At 37.6% G+C, this 23,015-nt stretch overlaps 2 protein-coding genes across 7 annotated transcripts in view; one reads left to right on the top strand and one right to left on the bottom strand.

Moving 5' to 3' along the window:
- Positions 1-23,015, bottom strand: part of LOC127952149 (zinc finger protein 271) — a 223,445-nt gene that overhangs the window by 164,226 nt on the left and 36,204 nt on the right. The window lies entirely within an intron of this gene.
- On the top strand, positions 1,956-6,730 carry LOC127952197 (zinc finger protein 664-like). The gene is made up of 2 exons (XM_052550604.1): positions 1,956-2,580; positions 5,721-6,730. The coding sequence occupies exons 1-2, from the start codon at positions 2,442-2,444 to the stop codon at positions 6,608-6,610; spliced, it is 1,029 nt and encodes a 342-aa protein (XP_052406564.1). The 5' UTR covers positions 1,956-2,441; the 3' UTR covers positions 6,611-6,730.

Genomic DNA, 23,015 nt, shown 5'->3' with positions numbered 1-23,015 from the left:
GAGAGCAGGTTCAGTCGGGAGTCAGTTCCTTGTGTGAGGCTTAAAAACATACCAGCTCTTCCTACCCAGATGATCTGCAGAAAAATCACAGCAGGAGCAGCCATCACTGCAAACTCAACAATAATCACAATCACTGCACGACAGACCATAGACAATAAAGAGGGTGCAAAATTGACTGCTTGTGATAATGTCTGTTAGTTCAGTTCAAACATAATAAACATACAGTATAAACCAAACATCATCAGATCATACTTGAGCTTCACATCACAAAAATGATGCTTTACAAGTCCATCATCTATTATTATGTTATTTCGATCTCAAGGTATCAGGAGAAACATTTACCATCTGAATAGGGCTTTTGAGTTGATCTGAATCTCACAGTACAAGTGATACATGCATTAGAAGACAATTGAACATAATATGAAGCTCATACGATATTTTTAATCATATAATTTATATCATGAGTTGTAGGTGGGGAGAGTGAAAGGAACAGTGCTCTCTTCCACCTCATTACCCATGACTGAAGTGCCCTTGAGCAAGGCACTGACCCCCCAGTTGCACCACAGGCGCTGGATATATAGCTGCCTAAAGCTCCGGGTGTGTGTTCACCATTTGTGCACTTCTCACTGCTGTGTGTGTGTATGCACTTGGATGAGTTAAATGCGGAGCACAAATTCTGAGTAAGGGCTACCATACTTGGCAAATGTCAAAACAAAAATAACTTTATTCAACAATTCATTTGTAAACAGTCTCCTCTGTGTCTCTCCACATCAGTTAAATTTCTTACGCTCTTCTGTGTCAGCTGCGTGACAAGGATGCATTGTTTCTTTTTTTTTATGCTTTGGGAGAAAAAAACAGCACATCCTTGTGGCATGGCAAACACTGAAGAGAGAAGGTAGTTTGATTGATGTGGAGAGACACAGAATTGTTGAATAAAGTCGTTATTTTTGTTTTCTTCACTTACAAACAGTATTCTCATCACTCCATAACATTACAGTACCACTGATGGCAGATGGACTCTTCTGATGATGCTTTTCATAAAATTGTTTGAATCAAGACATGGTGTAGCACAAAGGTACATATCCATCCATTTCCACGCCGCTTACTCTACCGGATGCGGGAATGCTGGATGATTACTGACGTACAGCTATGGTACCAGAGTAAAGCCCATTTATACATCTCTGTCGGACATACACTGTAGCTACGCCATAGGCTATGTGTAGTACGCCATATCCTGATGTGCACCTCTCCAAAAATCTAACAGCGCGTCAATTCTACGCGGACAGCAAGCGCTGTGATTGGTCTGCTTGAACCCCTCCCTCCGTATGTGCTTGAGTTTTGTGTGTTTATGTGCACTTTAATATATATTAATGTTACATCTTCTTATTTAAAATAAAACAAAGAAATCTTCTCTTGTTCCGTTATTGTCTCCTTTTTTTAGTTTTAAATAATGATTTGATATTTATTTGCTGCCATCATGGCTATAATGCTTCTCCGAGGAGCTGCTGCTGTTTCGGCTTTTGTCGTGGTACTGCAGGTTACACAGGCAACATGCACGTGGGCACTGCAGACTGCACGTCGACGTGGACAACGACGCAGAAATATAAATGAAACCTAACATAGCCAACAGCTTAAAGGCCACGGCCTAGGTAGGATGCAGAAGTATAAATCAGCCTTAAAGAGGTTAGGGGAACATTCTGGGAAACTTCAGATAACTTTCTGGGAATGTTCTGTTTACGTTAAGAAAACTTTCCTGGCTAACCAACAGGAACGTTCTGGGAACCAAAAACTAACATTCCCACAACTGAAAATTGTTAGCTGGGAGGTAACTTTTCGGCTCTGTAGAAAGCTTTTAATGCTAGTAATGCTACAGCCATTTTTATGAGTAATTTTCTCTTTTTCTATGTTTCTTCTATTTATCCACTCCATCTCTGAGCTTTTGTATCTTACCGACATACATTTAAAATGTAAACTCATTTTTCATTATTACAATTTTTTATCATTGTATACTTTTACATTTAGCTGATGCTTTTATCCAAAGTGGTTTACAAGTGCTGTGACAAATCTGTAACAATAATTATAATTCTGGCATCAAAACTACCCAAAATCAAAATCATCGTGCATGGCATTATTTAAAATAAACTCGTATTATTTTCCCTTTCGAAGCTTCACTCTCCAGTCCAGCAGGTGGCGCTAAAACGTTTGTTTACCAAACACTATTAAACCTCAAGAGGAAGAAGATTAGATTCAGTGTGCTCTCTGTTGTTTTGACTTGATGCAGTTAATACAAGATGTCAGAAAAGTTGTTTTGTAAATCGAAAAATACAGTTTTTGAATGCGGTCAATAAAGTCTGTTATCTCGTCCTCACAGTCGTGACTAAGTTTTGAATCAAGCAGGAATACCTGGAGGACTATAATCTGAACTGAGATCTGCTGCTAAGATGATGTTTGTTAAAGAGGAGAGTGAAGAGAACACAAGTGAACCAGAAACCTGCAGAATAAAACACGAAGAACCTGAAACCTGGAGAATAAAACTTGATGAACCAGAAACCTGCAGAATAAAACAGGAGCATCAAGGAGGTTGGTCTTTTTTCTTAATTCATCTTTAATGACTGTTTGAAGTACATTAGGTTTACAAAGCTCTGGGGTCTGAGGGGAGTGAGGTTTTTTTTTCTGTATCTAAAAAAACAAACATTATTGGCTAAAGTCTGATTCCTAATGCCTAACATTGTGATGTCATATTGCTTAGAGAACCAAACGGCAGGACTAGTACTGGTTTAAAGGGGTCATAAGACGTTGCTAAAAATAGGGCTGTTCAATTAATCGCATGCGATTGTCAGTAAAGCCGGTGTCGTGCCGAAAACTGTTTGCCCTCTGTAATCACTTTTTAGCAAGTGTGAAAGCTGCATCTTATGGGGTTTATTGACCATTTAAAGGCGTTTCAATAGGTAACACGGACTGCATGAGATAAATAACTTTATTGCATTCGAGGGTTATATCTGGCAGATTATACCTCATGCAGTATTTTTTTACCCGTGTAGAGATACCCATAATACGTTTTAATGCTGCTCAATCTGAAAGCAGGTGATGGAGTAGTATTCTAATAAAGGCATTGCATTATAAACATACTTTTTAAATGAAAATTATAATAAAAAAAAAACTTGTGCTGTTGTTTGCCATTTTTATTTTATTTATTACTGATTTGTGTTTTTATGAAAATAAAACTTTGCATTGAATAAAAGTAGTTTTTGATTGTGTATGCTGTCAATTATAGCTCTTAGAAAAAGAAAAAAACGGAATAGGCAAAAATCTGGTCACACTAATAAAGTCGGAAATAAGAATCGGACAAGAAAATTGCAATTGTTGCATCTATTTATTAGTGTTCATTTGTTATTTCAAAGTTTTATTAGTGTCCGTATTATTGACAAAGCGGGCTTTGCAAATCACTTGAACTGTCAGTGATTCATAAGTAGAACAAGGCATCAGTTTACTGTTGGATTTGTTGTGTCGAATAGTGCTCTTTTAGACCAATAAGGCAACATAATGGATGCATTTGGGGAGGTAGAACAGCAAAGTTCTTTTAGACCCATGGGATTGCTTGTAAGAAAGATTTAGATTAGAAAGAATAGACATAAGAACTGTTCCTGTAGTGATGTGATAAGCTGTGTTTAAAAACTGGTCCTAAGAACAAGTTTATTCAGGAACCAATGCTGATCTTGCGACACGGTTACTGCACAGCGCAGCAAGATCCAGAAAACTGATGCAGAAACTTAGAAGCAGATCAAATCTATATTTCATAGAAATATACACTATAGTCAATGTTTTTGAACAGTAATGTTTTTTTAAGAAGTCTCTTCTGCTCCCCAACCCTGCATTTATTTGATACAAAGTATAGGAAAGGCAGTAATATCGTGAAATATTTTCACTGTTTAGAACAACTGTTTTTTGATTTGAATATATTTTAAAATGTAAGTTATGTGATCAAAGCTGTATTTTCAGCATCATTACTCCAGTCTTCAGTGTCACATGATCTTCAGTAATCATTCTAATATGATGATTTGCTGCTCAAGAAATGAATTATTATTACTATCATTATCAATATGTAAAACAGTTGAGTACATCACGATTGTTTGATAATTTGTAAAGATCTAAAGATCATCATTTATCTGAAATAAAAAGCTTTTGTAACGTTATACTTGAGGCTTAGACCTTTAACATGATATATAGTTTGTAATGATTAATTTTGTCCCGTTTCATTTAATCTATTGACTTGTTCGGTGTCGCGTCATAGCTGTGTGGGCGGAGTCGGCGTGGGGGATAACAGTCCTTTCCCCCTCATTGTAAAAGCATGGTGTAGACTCAGAATGGCCTACATTAAATCATTTCTGCCGCTCGACCGAGCTACATGCGTATAAAAACTGAGTCGTGTTGGGTCGGACTGTCTGTATGGTATCTGTGACTGGATAAACTACCCAACGGAATGCACAAAGGTGTCGTTTCCCAACATTTTCTGTTACCTAATGGAGCAAGAGACCGCTTACTACAAGTCTATACGAGAACGATACGGCTTGTGAAAAGTAAACATTTGACGTTTTGTTTTGCTTAATTTTATAAAGTGATAAAGACTTGAGTAAAAGCCTTGTCAAACTTTATTATTGATGTATTAAAAATATTTGTAACATTGACAAAACAGGTCCACTGCCTTGAAATGTGCAGCGTTATTCTGTGTGGTGTGTGCTGCAGCTGCCTAATCATTTTCACAAATACATGCCGTAAAATAAATATATAACATGAACATTTGTATATAAAATACAAAAAAAAAAACATGTTTTGGTTACCATGGTAAAAACAACGTTTTGCTACACTAACCATAGTTTAGTTTAACCATGGTATTTGTAGTGAAACTGTGGTTATAGGCTATAATTGGTAATAAAAACTCCAACAAAAAAAACAGGCTTGCCTACTATACATTAATACATTCTAATTTTCATACATACTAATCTTCACATCAGGCTTTTTTTACTTATTAGAGGTTTAGAGCGCCAAACAGGAATGTTTCGGCACTGCACCAAGCAAAAATCAATCGAAATGTTCTTAAAAAGTAAAGATCAAGCGGCTAATAAGGTCTCCGCACGGTCACTGGAATTGTTTGTTTTCCCCAACGACATAAACGGTTATGACGTTTTTGTGGGCGTTTCCCACCAATGCCGAACAAGTCAATTCGTAAACATTGTCACGTGTAAACAAAGAGTGTTCAGTGCGCTGGAGTCCAGGTGCAGGTTAACCGGTTAATCACTTACCCCCATGTTGTTCCAAACCCATAAAAGTTTTGTTCATATTTGCAATACAATTTAAGATATTTTGAAAGAAAACCGGGAGGCTTGTGACTGTCCCATTGACTGTCAAGTAAATTACACTACCAGTCTAAATTACAGTACCAGTCTATAAACCAGTACCTACCCATTCGTGTGTCCAAACTTTTGACTGTACTGTACTATAATATAGCCTACACATAAAAATCTGTCTTTTTTTTTACTCCCTAATATCGGTTTAGGCATCGTCCCCCAAATAACTCATATTGGTTGGGCTCTAATTGTATTACAATAATACTGTAATATTACATTTATGTGCAGTTATTACATTGAGTTGCTACATGGTTCACTTTTATCTTCACAATTCTCAGATTTGCTTTTTATCTTTTATTTTTATTTGTATTTCAGAGTTGATTAAAAAATACAAGGAGAATGAAGAATCAAGTGAAGTTGAGGAGACAAATCATGTCAAACCTGGAGAAAAACCTATGAGTTGCTCTCAAACCAAACAGAATGATCTACAGAAAACTGGAGTCAATAAATCTTTCCCCTGCACTCAGTGTGGAAAGAGATTCACACGCAAATATGGTCTTGATGTTCACATGAGAGTTCATACTGGAGAGAGACCATTCCCATGTGAATATTGTGGGAAGAGATTCACACAAGCGTCACACCTTTATGATCATAAGAACATACACACTAGAGAGAAGTTATATGCATGCGATCAGTGCGGTAAAATGTTTTTATGGGCTTCAGCCCTGAAGCAGCACTTGACAGTTCATACAAAGGAGAAAACACATTCATGTGATTTGTGTGGAAAGAGTTTTTCATGTCCACAAAATTTGAAAGTACATCAAAAAGTACATATTGTTGTAAGAGAGTACATATGCTGTGAGTGTGGGAAGACTTTTACTACAGTAAGCTGTTTAAAACGGCACCAGAGGATTCACACTGGAGAAAAACCTTACAAGTGTTCACACTGTGACAAGAGATTCAACCATTCAACACATCTGAAATCACATGAGAGGATTCACACTGGAGAGAAACCGTACAAGTGTTCACACTGTGACAAGAGATTCTGTCAGTCAGCAAATCTGAAAACACACCAGAGGATCCACACTGGAGAGAAACCTTACAAGTGTTTACACTGTGACAAGAGATTCTGTAATTCCGGAATCCTGAAAACACATGAAAGGATTCACACTGGAGAAAAACCATATCAGTGCACTACATGTGGGAAGTGTTTCAAAAATGTATCTAATCTACACAGTCATACAAAACGCAATCACAGTAAGTAGATCATCTTCAGATCCAGCTCTTTCAGGCAGTGGTGGACTGGTCATCTGAAGCACTGGTAGTTTTCCCGGTGAGCCGGCCCGGCCCATTGTGTGAATATACAGTCTTGTTCAAAATAATAGCAGTACAATGTGACTAACCAGGATAATCAAGGTTTTTAGTATATTTTTTATTGCTACGTGGCAAACAAGTTACCAGTAGGTTCAGTAGATTGTCAGAAAACAAACAAGACCCAGCATTCATGATATGCACGCTCTTAAGGCTGTGCAATTGGGCAATTAGTTGAAAGGGGTGTGTTCAAAAAAATAGCAGTGTCTACCTTTTGACTGTACAAACTCAAAACTATTTTGTACAAACATTTTTTTTTCTGGGATTTAGCAATCCTGTGAATCACTAAACTAATATTTAGTTGTATGACCACAGTTTTTTAAAACTGCTTGACATCTGTGTGGCATGGAGTCAACCAACTTGTGGCACCTCTCAGCTGTTATTCCACTCCATGATTCTTTAACAACATTCCACAATTCATTCACATTTCTTGGTTTTGCTTCAGAAGCAGCATTTTTGATATCACCCCACAAGTTCTCAATTGGATTAAGGTCTGGAGATTGGGCTGGCCACTCCATAACATTAATTTTGTTGGTTTGGAACCAAGACTTTGCCCGTTTACTAGTGTGTTTTGGGTCATTGTCTTGTTGAAACAACCATTTCAAGGGCATGTCCTCTTCAGCATAGGGCAACATGACCTCTTCAAGTATTTTAACATATGCAAACTGATCCATGATCCCTGGTATGCGATAAATAGGCCCAACACCATAGTAGGAGAAACATGCCCATATCATGATGCTTGCACCTCCATGCTTCACTGTCTTCACTGTGTACTGTGGCTTGAATTCAGAGTTTGGGGGTCGTCTCACAAACTGCCTGTGGCCCTTGGACCCGAAAAGAACAATTTTACTCTCATCAGTCCACAAAATGTTCCTCCATTTCTCTTTAGGCCAGTTGATGTGTTCTTTGGCAAATTGTAACCTCTTCTGCACATGCCTTTTTTTTAACAGAGGGACTTTGCGGGGGATTCTTGAAAATAGATTAGCTTCACACAGACGTCTTCTAACTGTCACAGTACTTACAGGTAACTCCAGACTGTCTTTGATCATCCTGGAGGTGATCATTGGCTGAGCCTTTGCCATTCTGGTTATTCTTCTATCCATTTTGATGGTTGTCTTCCGTTTTCTTCCACGTCTCTCTGGTTTTGCTCTCCATTTTAAGGCATTGGAGATAATTTTAGCTGAACAGCCTATCATTTTTTGCACCTCTTTATAGGTTTTCCCCTCTCTAATCAACTTTTTAATCAAAGTACGCTGTTCTTCTGAACAATGTCTTGAACGACCCATTTTCCTCAGCTTTCAAATGCATGTTCAACAAGTGTTGGCTTCATCCTTAAATAGGGGCCACCTGATTCACACCTGTTTCTTCACAAAATTGATGACCTCATTGATTGAATGCCACACTGCTATTTTTTTGAACACACCCCTTTCAACTAATTCAACTAATTGCCCAATTGCACAGCCTTAAGAGCGTGCATATCATGAATGCTGGGTCTCATTTGTTTTCTGAGAATCTACTGAACCTACTGGTAACTTGTTTGGCACGTAGCAATAAAAAATATACGAAAAACCTTGATTATTCTGGTTAGTCACATTGTACTGCTATTATTTTGAACAAGACTGTATATAGAAGGAATTATAGAGACAATTCAACAAGACTTGCTGTTTGTATTGTATTACTGTTTACGATAAAACGTTAAAAATTTTAAACGACAGACATTGATTTTTAGTGATACAAACTAAAATTATTTTTTTTTCTAATTTCTTAATGCTATTAATTAGGGCTGCATGATAAATCGAAATGAAATCGAAATCGCAGTTAGACACGAGCTTCGATTTTCATGCAAATCTTTTTGTGAAGCATTGTTTTGTGATCAGAAGTAAATCTCCATCCGAAGGCTAGAGAACTCCAAATATGCCCCGCAGAGGAAACCCATGAAATGCCAGCGGTAACTGGATAAACGGAAGATGTAACTGCTTTTATTGAATCAATGGGAATAATAAAACGGTACTATGACAATATGATTTATACAAGTTCTTATTATTATATATTTCATGATTAAATTGTTAGTGAACTACGGCTTTGAAAGTTTGCGAAAGTTTTTCTGAAAGCATGTGATGGAGATTTACTGCTGATTGTAAAACCTGCTTTACTGACAAGATGCTCATGACAATTGCATTTGATTAATCGTGCAGGTCAACCATTAATGTTAATCGTCACAATATAAGATAAGGGGGCATGTTTGCAAATCTCTATTCAGGCTTTCATCTGTAACCTCACATAACAAATATATATATATATATATATATATATATATATATATATATATATATATATATATATATATATATATATATATCGTTCTCAAGCTTACTCTGCCTAGAACATTGTAAATGTAAAGACTTTTGCTTTCAGGTGCCATGATTAGGAAAGTAGAATATATTATAATAAAAATACAATTTGCTAGACTATTTCACATACATTACACATGGGCAGTGAAATGTTTGAAAGAATTTTTATGTAATTTCTGAATAAAATAATTTTGTATATAAAATACAGTAAAATATCAATATTGTGAAATATTACAGTTAAAAAGTGGTTCTCTTTTTAAAATATTTTATAAACTGAATATTTTGCATGTTTACTCCAGTCTTCAGTGTCACGTTCCTTCAGAAATCATTCTAATATGCTGATTTGCTGCTTAATTATTATTATCAGATATTATTTGTGATCAGTTATTACTAATGGTTGTTGTCAGTTTAGAAAACTTGTTGTTGTTTAATGTTTTTGTGTAAACTGTGATTAAATTATTAATTTATAATAGACTGCTTTTAATCTTACCCATAAAAAATATGAAGCAGCACAACTGTTTTCAACATTTAAAATAATTTTGATCTTGGTAAGTGGGCTGCTCTGTGCCATGAATTCCAGGGCCACTTTTTAGCCCCAGTCCGCCCCTGCTTTCAGGTCTGATTCTGCATCATCACCAAATGAGACAAAAAAATGCATCAAGCAATAAAATATAATCTGGATAAATCTTCCTAACCAGCAGTTGCAAGTGACATGACAAAGAAACGTTATATAAAGTTTTCACAGTGAATGAAGTTCATCTTCAAAACCAGCAGATTCAACTGTGATTCAGATCAACAAAGAACACTGTCAGAAAGATTTTTTTTGTGTGTGTTTTTTTTATGAGTTTCATATCATGTTCAATTGTCTTATAATGCATATGTTTCACTTGTAATTTGCTTGCTCTGTCATGAAGTAAAATGAAAGCTCTTACAGACTGTTCTTGTTCAGGAAGCTGAAGAAGAGGCTAATGCTTCTCAAGGCCTGAGATTTAATATTAATTTGTTCTTTATTGTTGACTTGAGATATTCTTCCACTTAAGATGTATTTGGGAAACGCAGATGCAATATAAACTGTCATGTAGCTTTGTAATTGATCCTTCGGTCCCACTTTATATTAGGTGGCCTTAACTACTATGTACTTACATAAAAAAATAAGTACAATGTACTTTTTGTGTTCATATTGTATTGTAAAACACTTTTGCTGCTATTGAGGTGGGATAGGGGTAAGGTTAGGGAGAGGGTTGGAGGTATGGGTAAGTTTAAGGGTGGGTTAAGGTGTAAAGTATGGGTCAACAGTGTAATTATAAATATAATTACAGAAATTAAATACAGATGTAATTACATGTAGTTTTTTTTTTAATATAAGTACAATGTAAAAACATGTATGTACACAATAAGTACATTGTACTAAATTATTAATTAAAATGTAAGTACATAGTAGTTAAGGTCACTTAATATAAAGTGGGGCCGATCCTTCTTTGCTTCTCTTGTTAGTAGGAATGAATACCTGAATCCAGTATTAATTGAGCCCTGGGGCTAAATGATAAACGTTTGTAGTATCAGTAAGCTCTAATGTTAACTGTCATTTCTGTACATTCTTACAATGCAAACGTGCTGCATGTAAAAGCTTATGGTAAACTTTGAATTTCAATACAATGTAGAGCAACATGGTAACATAGGCTTGTATTGTAATATAGTATATACAAATCAATTTGATACTAATACCAGAAATAGGTTTTCCTGCACAATTACGCAGAAATATATTTTGTGTTGGATTAGTTACCCGTGTCGTCAGTGACCATCGGACACACCCACCTAAACGATTTCAATACATTGCAAATAACGATTTCAATAAATTTCTTTGCTTTACAATTTCCCCCTTAAGTTGATTTTTTATTTGATTCCGGGTGTGTCTCCTTAATCCTTTGTTATCCTGTGGTTAAAAGCCCCAGTCAATTCAGTTAGTGTTTGTCAGGTATTCTCGTTGTTTTTGTGTTTCTGTTGTTTCCTGGATTAAAGACTACTATTTGTACTCCACGTTTCGCTCTCATTCCTCCCAGCTCAGATCGTGACAGCAAGTGGATTCAAATATTCAAGGCAAGACATTATTTATGTGATTCTTGAATGTTTCTTAAGAACAAGCAGTGTAAGTCACCTTTATTTATATAGCGCTGCCGCCTGCAGTTGATTTTGATATTCTAGGTATTATCAAATTACCAGAGTTTTGAGAACACAGCGGACATGAAGGATTATAATGTAACAAGAGCTCTTTCAAATACTGAGGTGCTAAACCATTCAGGGCTTTTCAAAGTAATAAGTTATATTTTAATATCTATACAAATATATATACATATATGATAGGGAGCCAGTGCAGTGTTGGCAGGAACGGGCTAATATGGTCATACTTCCTGGTTCTAGTAAGAACTCTAGCTGCTGCATTTTGGACTAGCTGTAGTTTGTTTACTAAGTGTGCAAAACAACCACCCAATAAATCATTACAATAATCTAAACTTGAGGTCATAAATGTATGAATTAACATTTCTGCATTTGACATTGAGAGCATAGGCCGTAATTTAGATATATATTTTTGAGATTAAAAAATGCAGTTTTACAAATGCTAGAAACGTGGCTTTCTAAGGAAAGATTACGATCAAATAGCACACCTAGGTTCCTTACTGATGACGAAGAATTGACAGAGCAGCCATCAAGTTTTAGACAGTGTTCTAGGTTATTACATGCACAGTTTTAGGTCCTATAATTAACACCTGTTTTTTCAGAATTTAGCAGCAAGAAATTACTCGTCATCCAATTTTTTATATCGACTATGCATTCCATTAGTTTTTTAAATTGGTGTGTTTCACCGGGCCGCGAAGAAATATAGAGCTGAGTATCATCATCATAACAGTGAAAGATAACACCATGTTTCCTGATGATATCTCCCAAGGGTAACATGTAAAGCGTGAAGAGTAACGGCCCTAGTACTGAGCCTTGAGGTACTCCATACTGCACTTGTGATCGATATGATACCTCTTCATTCACTGCTACAAATTGATAGCGGTCATACAAGTACGATTTAAACCATGCTAATGCACTTCCATTAATGGCAACACAGTGTTCTAGTCTATGCAAAAGAATGTTGTGGTCAATAGTGTTGAACACAGCACTAAGATCGAAAAGCACTAATAGAGAGATACAACCACGATCAGATGATAAGAGCAGGTCATTTTGAAACTCTAAGAAGAGCAGTCTCAGTACTATGATACGGTCTAAATCTTGACTGGAAATCCTCACAGAGACAATTTTTTTTTTCTAAGAAGGAATATAATTGTGAGGATACTACCTTTTTTAGTATCTTGGACAGAAAAGGGAGATTCGAGATTGGTCTCTTTAGGGAAGTCGTGGCCTAATGGTTAGAGGGTTGGACTCCCAATCGAAGGGTTGTGAGTTCTATTCTCGGGCCAGACGGAATTGTGGGTGGGGGTAGTGCATGAACAGCTCTCTCTCCACCTTCAATACCATGACTTAGGTGCCCTTGAGCAAGGCATCGAACCCCCAACTGCTCCCCTGGCGCCGCAGCATAAATGGCTGCCCACTGCTCCGGGTGTGTGCTCACAGTCTGTGTGTGTGTGTGTGTGTGTGTGTGTGTGCGTGTTCACTGCTCTGTGTGTGTCCATTTCGGATGGGTTAAATGCAGAGCACAAATTCTGAGTATGGGTCACCATACTTGGCTGAATGTCACTTCACTTTACTTTACTGTCTATAATTAACTAGTTTTTTGGGGTTTAGTTGTGTTTTTTTGAGGAGAGGCTTAATAACAGCCAGTTTGAAGGTTTTGGGGACATATCCTAATGACAATGAGGAATAGTGATGGGATTTATGGCTCTTTGAGGGGATCCGGATCTTCGCGATCCGTTCCTTTCAAAGAGCCGTTCAAAAGAATGGCTCTTTTGGCTCTTTTTAAATATTTAGTCAGTTTTAAGAAGCCAGCTTGGGAGCATCTCAGTTTATCCTGGAAATAATCACTGGGAGGTATTATGAGGTGAGATTTGTAGTCAAATAATTAAAGCTCAGATATCACACACCAATATCTGAGTTTGAATTATTCTGAAATATTGATTATTACCTCATTTCTCATGTGTCGACTATATTCCATAGGGTTGCACAAATCCCTCTGCTTAGACAGTGACATCATTATTTTGATTTACCTTTAGTACAAAGTGTGTGTGTGTGTGTAAAACTACGTTGACTTATGTTATTCATACAATACCTACTCACAAATAAACATAAAAAACAAAGCCGGCTGCAATGAATTTCTGTGCAAAACAGCTTTTACTACAAACACTTCCACACAAGAACATTGTTATCACACAAGAACATTTTGATAGAAAACTAATTTTTTTTTTAAGTAGATAAAATTAGAATAAATAAAATGGAAATGTCTACATACTACATACTATTACTACTGTAAACTTTGCAAATAGGACATCAGCCCCTTCAAGTCAATGAACAATAACAAAGTGGGCTGCAATGAATGTCTGTGGAAAACAGCTTTTAGTGAAACATTTCTATACAAGTACAGTATCACAAAAGAACATTTTTAATGATTTTAAAATAAGTTTTAAATGAACACAAAATGCAATGTAAATGCATGCACAACTAATAACTAATATCATCACGCTATAAAGGGTTGGCCTGCGCTGGGTGCGCCCCTCCCCCTATAACTGTTCTGTCTCCTGGCGGAGCTCATTTGTATGAACACGCATAGGAAAAAAGAACGATAGAAAGAACGGCTCCTCTCCAGTCGCGACTCGGCTCCCATCGTTCATGTTTATGAGCCGTTCAAAAGAATCGGTTCGTTCGCGAACGTCACAACTCTAATGAGGAATTAATAGTAGTCAGAAGAGGATCTATGTCAACACTTTTTGATGCTTTTTCGTTAATTTAGCCACTGTATTAAATAAATACCTGGGGTTATGTTTGTTTTCGTCTAAAAGAAAAGAAAAGTAATCGGATCTAGCAGTTTTTAATGCTTTTCTGCATATAGGGATGAAGACCATCTCTTTTCAACAGGTCAGGTCTGTCCCAAAAGATCCTCCAATTGTCTATGAAACCTATGTTTTTCTGAGGGCACCACTTAGACATCCAGCCATTGAGTGATGACAATCTGCTATGCATCTCATCACCACGGTATGCAGGGAGGGGACCAGAGCATATTCAGTGTCTGACATTGTGCTTGCAAGTTCACACACCTCTTTTAATGTTATTTTTAGTGATCTCCGACTGGCGAAGTCGAACATCATTAGCGCCGGCATGAATTACAATCCTACTGTATTTACGCTTAGCATTAGCCAGCACTTTTAAATTTGCCAAGATGGCAGGCTCTGGCTCCCGGTAAACATTTGACTATGGTGGCTGGTGTCTCTATATTCACGTTCCATACAATAGAATCGCCAATAACTAGAGCACTTTCATCAGGTTTCTCAGTGGGTGCATCACTGAGTGGGGAGAACCTGTTTAATGTGTTGATCGGAACAGAAGAGCGGTGTTTTGACCCGCGACTACGCTGCCTCACCGTCACCCAGTTGCCCTGCTGCAGGGGCTCTGTTTCCGGAACCGAACAATGTACAGGAATCCCTGAGCTAGACGCATCCAAAGCCGTATCTAGAGCCCTAACATTCTTACTGTCCTCAATTAAAGTTTGGATGCGTGTCTCTAATTCTGAAATCTTCTCTGTCAGCCTAACTATTTCCCTGCATTTATCACATGTGAATCCCTCATCACCGACAGAGATAGATAAACTGTACATGTGGCAAGAGGTGCAAATAACGATAGCAGGAGAAGCCATTACTCACCGTGCTTGATGAAATATTCTTACCACAGTTGTTTGATGAACCTGTGAAAAACTGGAGAGAGAGAGTAGTGAGAGAGAGGATAGGAGAAAAGAAAACAGCAATAGGTACGAATGAAAATGCGAATGACAAGCTAACGAGTGCTAACGCGATGCAGGTGCACTGCACTCATGGATTTAACAGTGAACGATCAAAATTAATCTGGTAGGACTGATAGATAATATCAGAAATATGGTGGGAATTAAGTTATATTTTATCACTTTAAACAACAGAGAGTGATAGTAAGATTAAGATTCTAGAGAGAAAAACAGCTACACGGAGCTACGATCAAAAACTGCTGCAAGGCCAGCAGGAAGCAGAAAAAACACTGTCCAACAGCGACACCCACAGGTCTCCAGCAAAGAATGCCAGTGATCAACCCTAAGTGTAGCAGCAGCAATCACAAGGCCTTTGGCCCCCTTTGCAGGCATTTGTAATAACATTATATTTTTTATTTTGTATTAGCTTACATTATGTATTATAACAGTGTTATTATTAACCAATCATTATTGCCTCATTGTTTTTATATAATGCATTCAAGTCATTTTAAAGGCTATTGATAGCATAGGTCTGTTTTTATAGCAAAATATAAATAAATAAATACAGTATATTAATACTTCTATGTAAATTACTTGAAGTAACAGATTCATGGTTAATTTGCAATTACCATGGCTACAAGAACTATGATTTTTGTGCCTTAAAATTTTTACCTAAATTATTTACAATTTATTTCCATAAATATATAAAAAATGTATGAGGTGGGCATTGTAGCTGACACCTAGAAGAACAGTTACAGTTGTTTTTATGTCTGTAAGTCATTCTCCTTAAATTCTATTGACGTTAGAAAAGTGCGTTTTATTTTTTAATTTTTTTTACTTTCTTTCTTTTTCTTTTATCTGTGCCGGATTGTTGATGTCTTTTAACCGGGCATAGATGTCCATCCATCAATTACGAACATTCAGTCGCAAAGGAGTGTGAGCGGTCATGAGTGTGGAAGGGGCAATGGTGCATGTTTTTTTTTTTTTTCTTTCTTTTAAGCAACTGGGACAGTACGGATTCGTGTGGATTGTTGTCGGGTCTGGGAGGCGCCGGAGGCGGCGCAAAGAGAGAAAGCAGAAACGCGGATGCCGAGCAGGCCTGCTAGCCCGGCTAAGGAAACAGCCGCACCGACCTCTGCTACCTTCTATCTTCCTTGCAAACTCTAGATCCCTGGCGAATAAGATGGACGAGCTGCAGTCAATGATCGCCTACAATCACATCATACGTGAGTGCTGTCTGTTGATTTTTAGCGAAACTTGGCTACACCCGCAAATTCCCGATGCTGCAGTGGAATTAACAGGCCGTACAATTCATCGGCATGACCGGACCAAAGCCTCCGGTAAGAACAGAGGAGGTGGTCTCTGTGTTTATGTACTTCAGAATTGGTGTACAGACAGTAGAGTAATTGACACCTATTGCTCACCGGACCTAGAGGCCATTTGTGTTCAGTGCCGACCCTTCTATCTGCCACAGGAGCTAACAGTAGTCATTGTGACTGTTGTTTACATCCACCCAAATGCTAACGTTACCATGGCACTCGGTCAGCTTCAGCTTATGGTAAATAAACAACAGATGGCTCATCCGCACGGCGTTCATATCATTGCAGGGGACTTTAATAAAGCTCGCCTTAAGATTGTTCTCCCCAAATTTTATCAGCATGTCAAGTGTGCTACTAGGGGAGAAAACATCTTAGATCATGTTTACTCCAACATTAAAAATGCCTACAGAGCATCTCCCCTCCCCCACCTCGGACAGTCAGACCACCTCTCTCTGCTTCTCTCCCCAGCCTACACCCCCCTCAGGAGACAAACAAAACCAGCCATACAGACCATCACAGCCTGGCCCGAAAAGGCACTCATTCAGCTGCAAGACTGCTTCGCATGCACAGAATGGAGTATTTTTGAAGATCAGAACCTGGACACACACACTGAGTCTGTCCTCTTTTACATCAAGTGTTGTATTGGAAACGTCACAGAGGAAAGACGCATACGGATCTTCCCAAACAGGAAGCCCTGGATGACAAGTGAAGTCCAGACTCTGATCAGAGCCCGTAACCTGGCCTTCAAGACAGGAGACAGAGCTCTATACAGCACTGCCAGGGCGGACCTGAGGAGGGGTATTAAGCAGGCAAAGGATTCTTATAAGAGGCAAGTAGAGGGTCATCTGACTGATAATAACCCACGACAGATGTGGAGGGGTATACAGGCCTTAACCAACTATAAAGGCCACCCCCCCTCTACATCCTCCAGCAGCAGCATCCTGGTGGAGGAGCTAAACAGCTTCTTTGCCCGGTTTGAGACCACTACCATACATCGGCAGTCACTGCCCCTCCCACCCGGCTCCAGCAGTCCATCTCTCTCTCTTCAGGAGCATGAGGTTAGGAAGTACCTGAGAGCGGTAAATCCACAAAAAGCTGCTGGTCCAGATGGCATCCCAGGAGCGGTGGTTAAAGCATGTGCAGACCAGCTGGCAGGGATCCTCACAAAACTTTTCAATCTCTCCCTGACACATGCCACTATTCCCACATGTCTGAAGGCCTCCATTATTATTCCCATTCCCAAAAAACCTGCCATAGACACCTTAAATGACTATAGACCCATCGCTCTGACGTCTGTAATTATGAAGTGCCTGGAGCGATCAGTCTCCCAGCACATTAGAGACTGCCTACCCCCTTTCTTCGACCCCTACCAGTTTGCCTATCGGGCAAACAGGTCCACAGAGGATGCTATCGCCCTTACACTTCATACAGCGTTGAGCCATCTGGAGAACAAGAACAGTTATGTAAGGATGCTCTTCGTGGACTATAGCTCAGCTTTTAACACAATTATTCCGGACATTCTTCACAGTAAACTGTTACAGCTGCAGATCCCCCTCTTCACCTGTAACTGGATTAAAAACTTTCTAACGAGCCGTCCACAATCCGTGAGATTCGGCCCACATCAATCCTCCACACTAACGCTGAGTACTGGCTCTCCTCAAGGCTGCGTTTTGAGCCCCCTGCTGTATGCACTGTACACCTATGATTGCTCTCCACACCACAGTGGTTGGATGTATTTTTAATGGGGATGAGTCAGCTTATAGGGCAGAGGTGAAGGTTTTATCGCGCTGGTGCTCAGAAAATAACCTGACTTTAAATATTTCAAAAACAAAAGAGTTAATTCTGGACTTCAGGAAGCACAGACAGGATTACACCCCCTCATAAATGGAGCCCAGGTGGAAATTGTCACCAACTTTAAGTTTCTGGGCACCTACATCTCTTCTGACTACTCGTGGACCCACAACATCAGGGCCCTGGTTAAGAAGGCCCAGCAGCGGCTACACTTCTTACGTGTCCTCAGAAAGAACAATATGGACACAAAGCTGCTGCTGGCTTTCTATAACTCCTCTGTGGTGAGCATATTCACATATTGTTTAAGCGTTTGGTATGCAGGCTCAACCGTTGAGGATAGAAAAGCGGTGCAGAGGGTCATTAACACTGCCCAGAAAATAATTGGCTGTCCTCTGCCCAGCCTGGAAAACATATCCACATCCTGCTGTCTCAGAAGAACCAAAGCCATCACTACTGATTCCTCACACTCTGCCTACCGCTTGTTTGATCTGCTGCCCTCAGGGAGACGGTACAGGTCAACCAAATCACATTCTAGTAGGATGACAAACAGTTTTTTCCCCTGGGCTATACGAACTGCAAATACTCATGGTTTTACACACACAAGCTCTTAAATGAAATTAATTCTTAATCGCCCCAAGGCAATAAGTCAAGTACTTTTGCATTCTCTTGTTTTTAAAATAACTATAGATAATCAAAGATTTTTATTAGCTGTTATGTATATGAAAAATGTTAGGAAGACATAGGTGTATATATATATATACTTTTTATACTATTTTGCACATATTTATTACTGTTTATATTAAATTATTACATTTATGAGTGAATATTGTTTGTTTGTCTGCCATTGTTTTATGTATGTTGTTTTTATGTATCTTGATGGGTGAGGGAGCACCCCTAATTTCGTTGTACCTTCACAGTGCAATGACAATAAAAGGCTATTCTATTCTATTCTTAAACATAGTTACATGTTTGAACTGTTTTATATCTATAGATTTTATTTTAGGCAAGTCGTGATGATTTGAGAAGGCTAAATTGATCAAACATAGTCTATGATCAGCTGTCTGCCACTGGCCGTTGGTTTTTACTTAAAAAAAAAAAACTAAAACTTATATTTAACAAACAAAAAATGCTTCAAACGTTTTTCTAAATTAACTTAATAAAAACAAAACGAAATATAATCACTTTTCTATAACATACAAAACTGAACTATTTTAATAGCTGAAACAGTAGTATAAGCTGTTTAGGGACTGTTTAGCTGTTCAAATCAGACAGCAGAGGATCCCTACATTCAAACAAAGTGAAGATCTGATAAGAATCAGTGTAGAGGGTGAAGTCTGGAAGATTTTGATGCTAGAGAGAGTGTGGCCAGCTGCTTTAGCCAAGGCCAGAGATCAAGAAGGCCAAACTACAGGAGTTGGTCATCCGAGGTGCATGTGACTGCAATCGAGGATAGTCCATAAGACATTGAGTCATGAGATTAAAACACGTAATTTAGATTTAATTTTTATTTCATTTATCTTGAAATGTTGTAAGTTTAAATTTCAGCTCAGTGAAACATTTTAAGCACCAACACTTTTTCAGTAAGTTACCTTTCTTGTAGAATTGTGCTTCAAATAAATAACTTTATGTTGACCCAAATGTAAGTTAATCATTTAGGCTACAAGTCATTATTGCTTATATGGACAGCAATTATAAAAAAAAGTGAACAAGTACAAAAAATAAGTCTAGAGCCCTGATTGTTTATCTATAAAAAAAAAAAAGATTTGTAAAGAAATTTAGCGTACAAGTTCAATATTTTGTATTTCATTTTATATATAATATTTTATTCATTTCAGCATTAAATGCTAACATTAGCTTTGAAAGTGTTCACATAACCTAACATCAGCATCCTTGCAGACAACTTCAGCAAACATTTATCTTGTAAATTTCAGTTCCTGCACAGTCTAATCTCTACTTGTGAAACCATTCAAAATTCATACCAAGAAATAATATTAACCCAAAAAGCAAATTATCCTCCCATCAAACTGGCTGTCTTTACAATACAAACCTTGTGTAATCCCAGGCTATCTGTAATCAGAAGCACATTTATAACTGGAATATAATTTAATTTCATTCACATGTGTTTCATAAAATCCTTTCTGGATTAAAATCCACCATCAATTTTTTTTTTTTTTTTTTTTTTGACATTTAATCATTCTTGCTGCGGTGAAATGATCCACCACCTGCAGGATCCTCACATCCGATAGCCTCGTAGCCGGGACAACTTGATGATGAAGTAGCATGCTTGAATTTACTGTGAAAACCTACCCGTACCACTCTCATTCACATTCAACAAACAAATATGTGACCCCTCACTCACCCGCTTCCTTCCTTCTCATGTCTCATTTGTGCCTACTTTAATTCTTTATAGGAATATTAGGAGAAACATCTGAAATGCTGTTGATACTAAAATGAAATATATGAGAGCATAGGAAAAGCAACCACTGAGCAATATATTGTTTTCCTGTGGGTTAGGCTAACAAAGCTTTTACCCTTCTTGGGTCTGAGGAGATATGGGGCCCTGGAGAAGTTTTGACATTCCTTGCCATTTGTGTTTTTTTTTTTCTTTTTTTTTTTTCTTAGCATCTTAAAAAGATATTACTGGCTAAAGACTGATTACAATATAATCAGCGCAAACTGTGCTACAATAATACATGAGCAGCAAGAATGTAGTCTACATGTTTGTATTTTTAAGAAAACAATCACCTTTATGCATGGTTAGTTAAAAACTAAAATTAAGTCACTGAAATAAGGCTTTAAAACACATACAAAACATTTGTTCCCAAGACTTAACAAATAGCGTCTTCACAACATGATGGTGGTGGTGGCAGCAACAATAAAGTTATGCCTTCTTTCTTTGCGTGAACATTTTAGCGGGATTATGCAAATCTTCCCACACAGCAGTGGTGGACAGTAACGGAGTAGCTTTACTTCGTTACTGTACTTAAGTACATTTTTCAAGTATCTGTACTTTACTAGAGTAGTTTTATTTTGAGCAACTTTTACTTTTACTTCACTACATTCCAAAGCATAAAATCGTACTTTTTACTTCACTACATTTCATAAAACATATCGTTACTCCCTATAATATATCACGTGCTCCGACACGCAGAAGCGGTGTCTGATTCATCATGAACGAACTGAGTCTTTTCAAAATAAACTTTTAAATCGGATCGCGAATCGCACCAAACGATTCGTTTACGAATTAGAATGATCCGATTGCAGCTGTTCTAGAGTCGACCACTCACTGATTCAAATGAGCCGTTTAGTGCGAGTCTCCAGAAGTAAGAACCGGGAGATCTTGTGAGCGCGCGTGCGTCTGATGTTGCTAAAAGTAAGTTATGTCGAAATTTTGGATTAATTATTGTAACTGAAAATCATATTTAGGTCAAAACTGTCAGTTGTTTGGGAACTAAATCCGTTGTAAAGAGTGATCTATTTAAGCCCACTGAAATGCTCGAGTGCAGACGATGCAGACACATTAATTGTACGTAAAAAACAACAACAACAAAACAAAACAAAAAAAAAAACATAAAATAACACAGATTAAATACAATAACTCATGCACGTTCAAATTCACCGCTGCCGTAATGTTAACAGTTTTATTAAAATGTCCTATGTTACGTCTGTTTTTATATTGTTTATCGACAGTAACGTTATACATATGTATATTGTTTGGATTAACTAGACGAGTACACAGACATGAATGTTCATCGTACTGAAAATAAGTAAATATTGTTAGCTGATGCTAACTGTCTAGCTAACAAGCTTGTTAGTGCTAAGTTGATGTAATATTTATAATGTCCAAATATTTTTATTCAGCCACACACACACACACATATATATATATATATACATATATATATATATATATATATATATATATATATATATATATATATATATATATAGATTACATCTGGTTAGAAAAGAAAGGATGTGATGTTCAGAACATGGTAACTACAGTAATTATCAGTGGGAAGAGATGCACCCCATTTGGCCAGGGGTGTTTTGAGAAGGAAAAAATCATTATGAAATTTGTTTTAATATTTTTTTCCACAAAATGTTCTTCCTAACTTCAGGCCTTATTATCAAGTCATACAGTACAGACCAAAAGTTTGGACACACCTTCTCATTCAAAGAGTTTTCTTTATTTTCATGACTATGAAAATAGTAGATTCACACTGAAGGCATCAAAACTATGAATTAACACATGTGGAATTATATATGGAATTATATACATAACAAAAAAGTGTGAAGCTGAAAATATGTCATATTGTAGGTTCTTCAAAGTAGCCAGCTTTTGCTTTGATTACTGCTTTGCACACTCTTGGCATTCTCTTGATGAGCTTCAAGAGGTAGTCACCTGAAATGGTCTTCAACAGTCTTGAAGGAGTTCCCCGAGAGATGCTTAGCACTTGTTGGCCCTTTTGTCTTCTGTCTGCGGTCCAGCTCACCCCTAAACCATCTGGATTGGGTTCAGGTCCGGTGACTGTGGAGGCCAGGTCATCTGGAGCAGCACCCCATCACTCTCCTTCTTGGTCAAATAGCCCTTGATGCCTTCAGTGTGACTCTACAATCTTCATAGTCATGAAAATAAAGGAAACTCTTTGAATGAGAAGGTGTGTCCAAACTTTTGGTCTGTACTGTAACTTTGATGTTCTGTAAAACAACTAACTTTAAAATACTTTTTTCTTACTGGTGAAAATCAGATGGTCATCTCTGTTTTCTCTCAGGTACATCACAGTGTAAGCTTCACAGTGAACATTACTCTCATCAGCGTAGTCCATATCAACAACAAAAATATCTTGACTCCATATAGTGGTTATTTTGGAAAAAATCCAAGGTATTTTGAGCAGTAGGATTATAAAAA

The sequence above is a fragment of the Carassius gibelio genome, chromosome B3 (genome assembly GCF_023724105.1).
Source record: "Carassius gibelio isolate Cgi1373 ecotype wild population from Czech Republic chromosome B3, carGib1.2-hapl.c, whole genome shotgun sequence".
NCBI classification, from domain to species: Eukaryota; Metazoa; Chordata; class Actinopteri; order Cypriniformes; family Cyprinidae; genus Carassius; species Carassius gibelio.
Note: the sequence above shows the minus strand (reverse complement) of the source record. Positions and strands in the feature narration are given on the sequence as shown.

What these genes read in the sequence shown, in the direction of transcription:
- LOC127952197 (XM_052550604.1), top strand. Translation starts at nt 2,442, where the DNA reads ATGATGTTTGTTAAAGAGGAGAGTGAAGAGAACACAAGTGAACCAGAA. An exon ending in AAAACAGGAGCATCAAGGAG is followed by an intron (nt 2,581 to 5,720) that starts GTTGGTCTTTTT and finishes TTTGTATTTCAG; the next exon opens with AGTTGATTAAAAAATACAAG.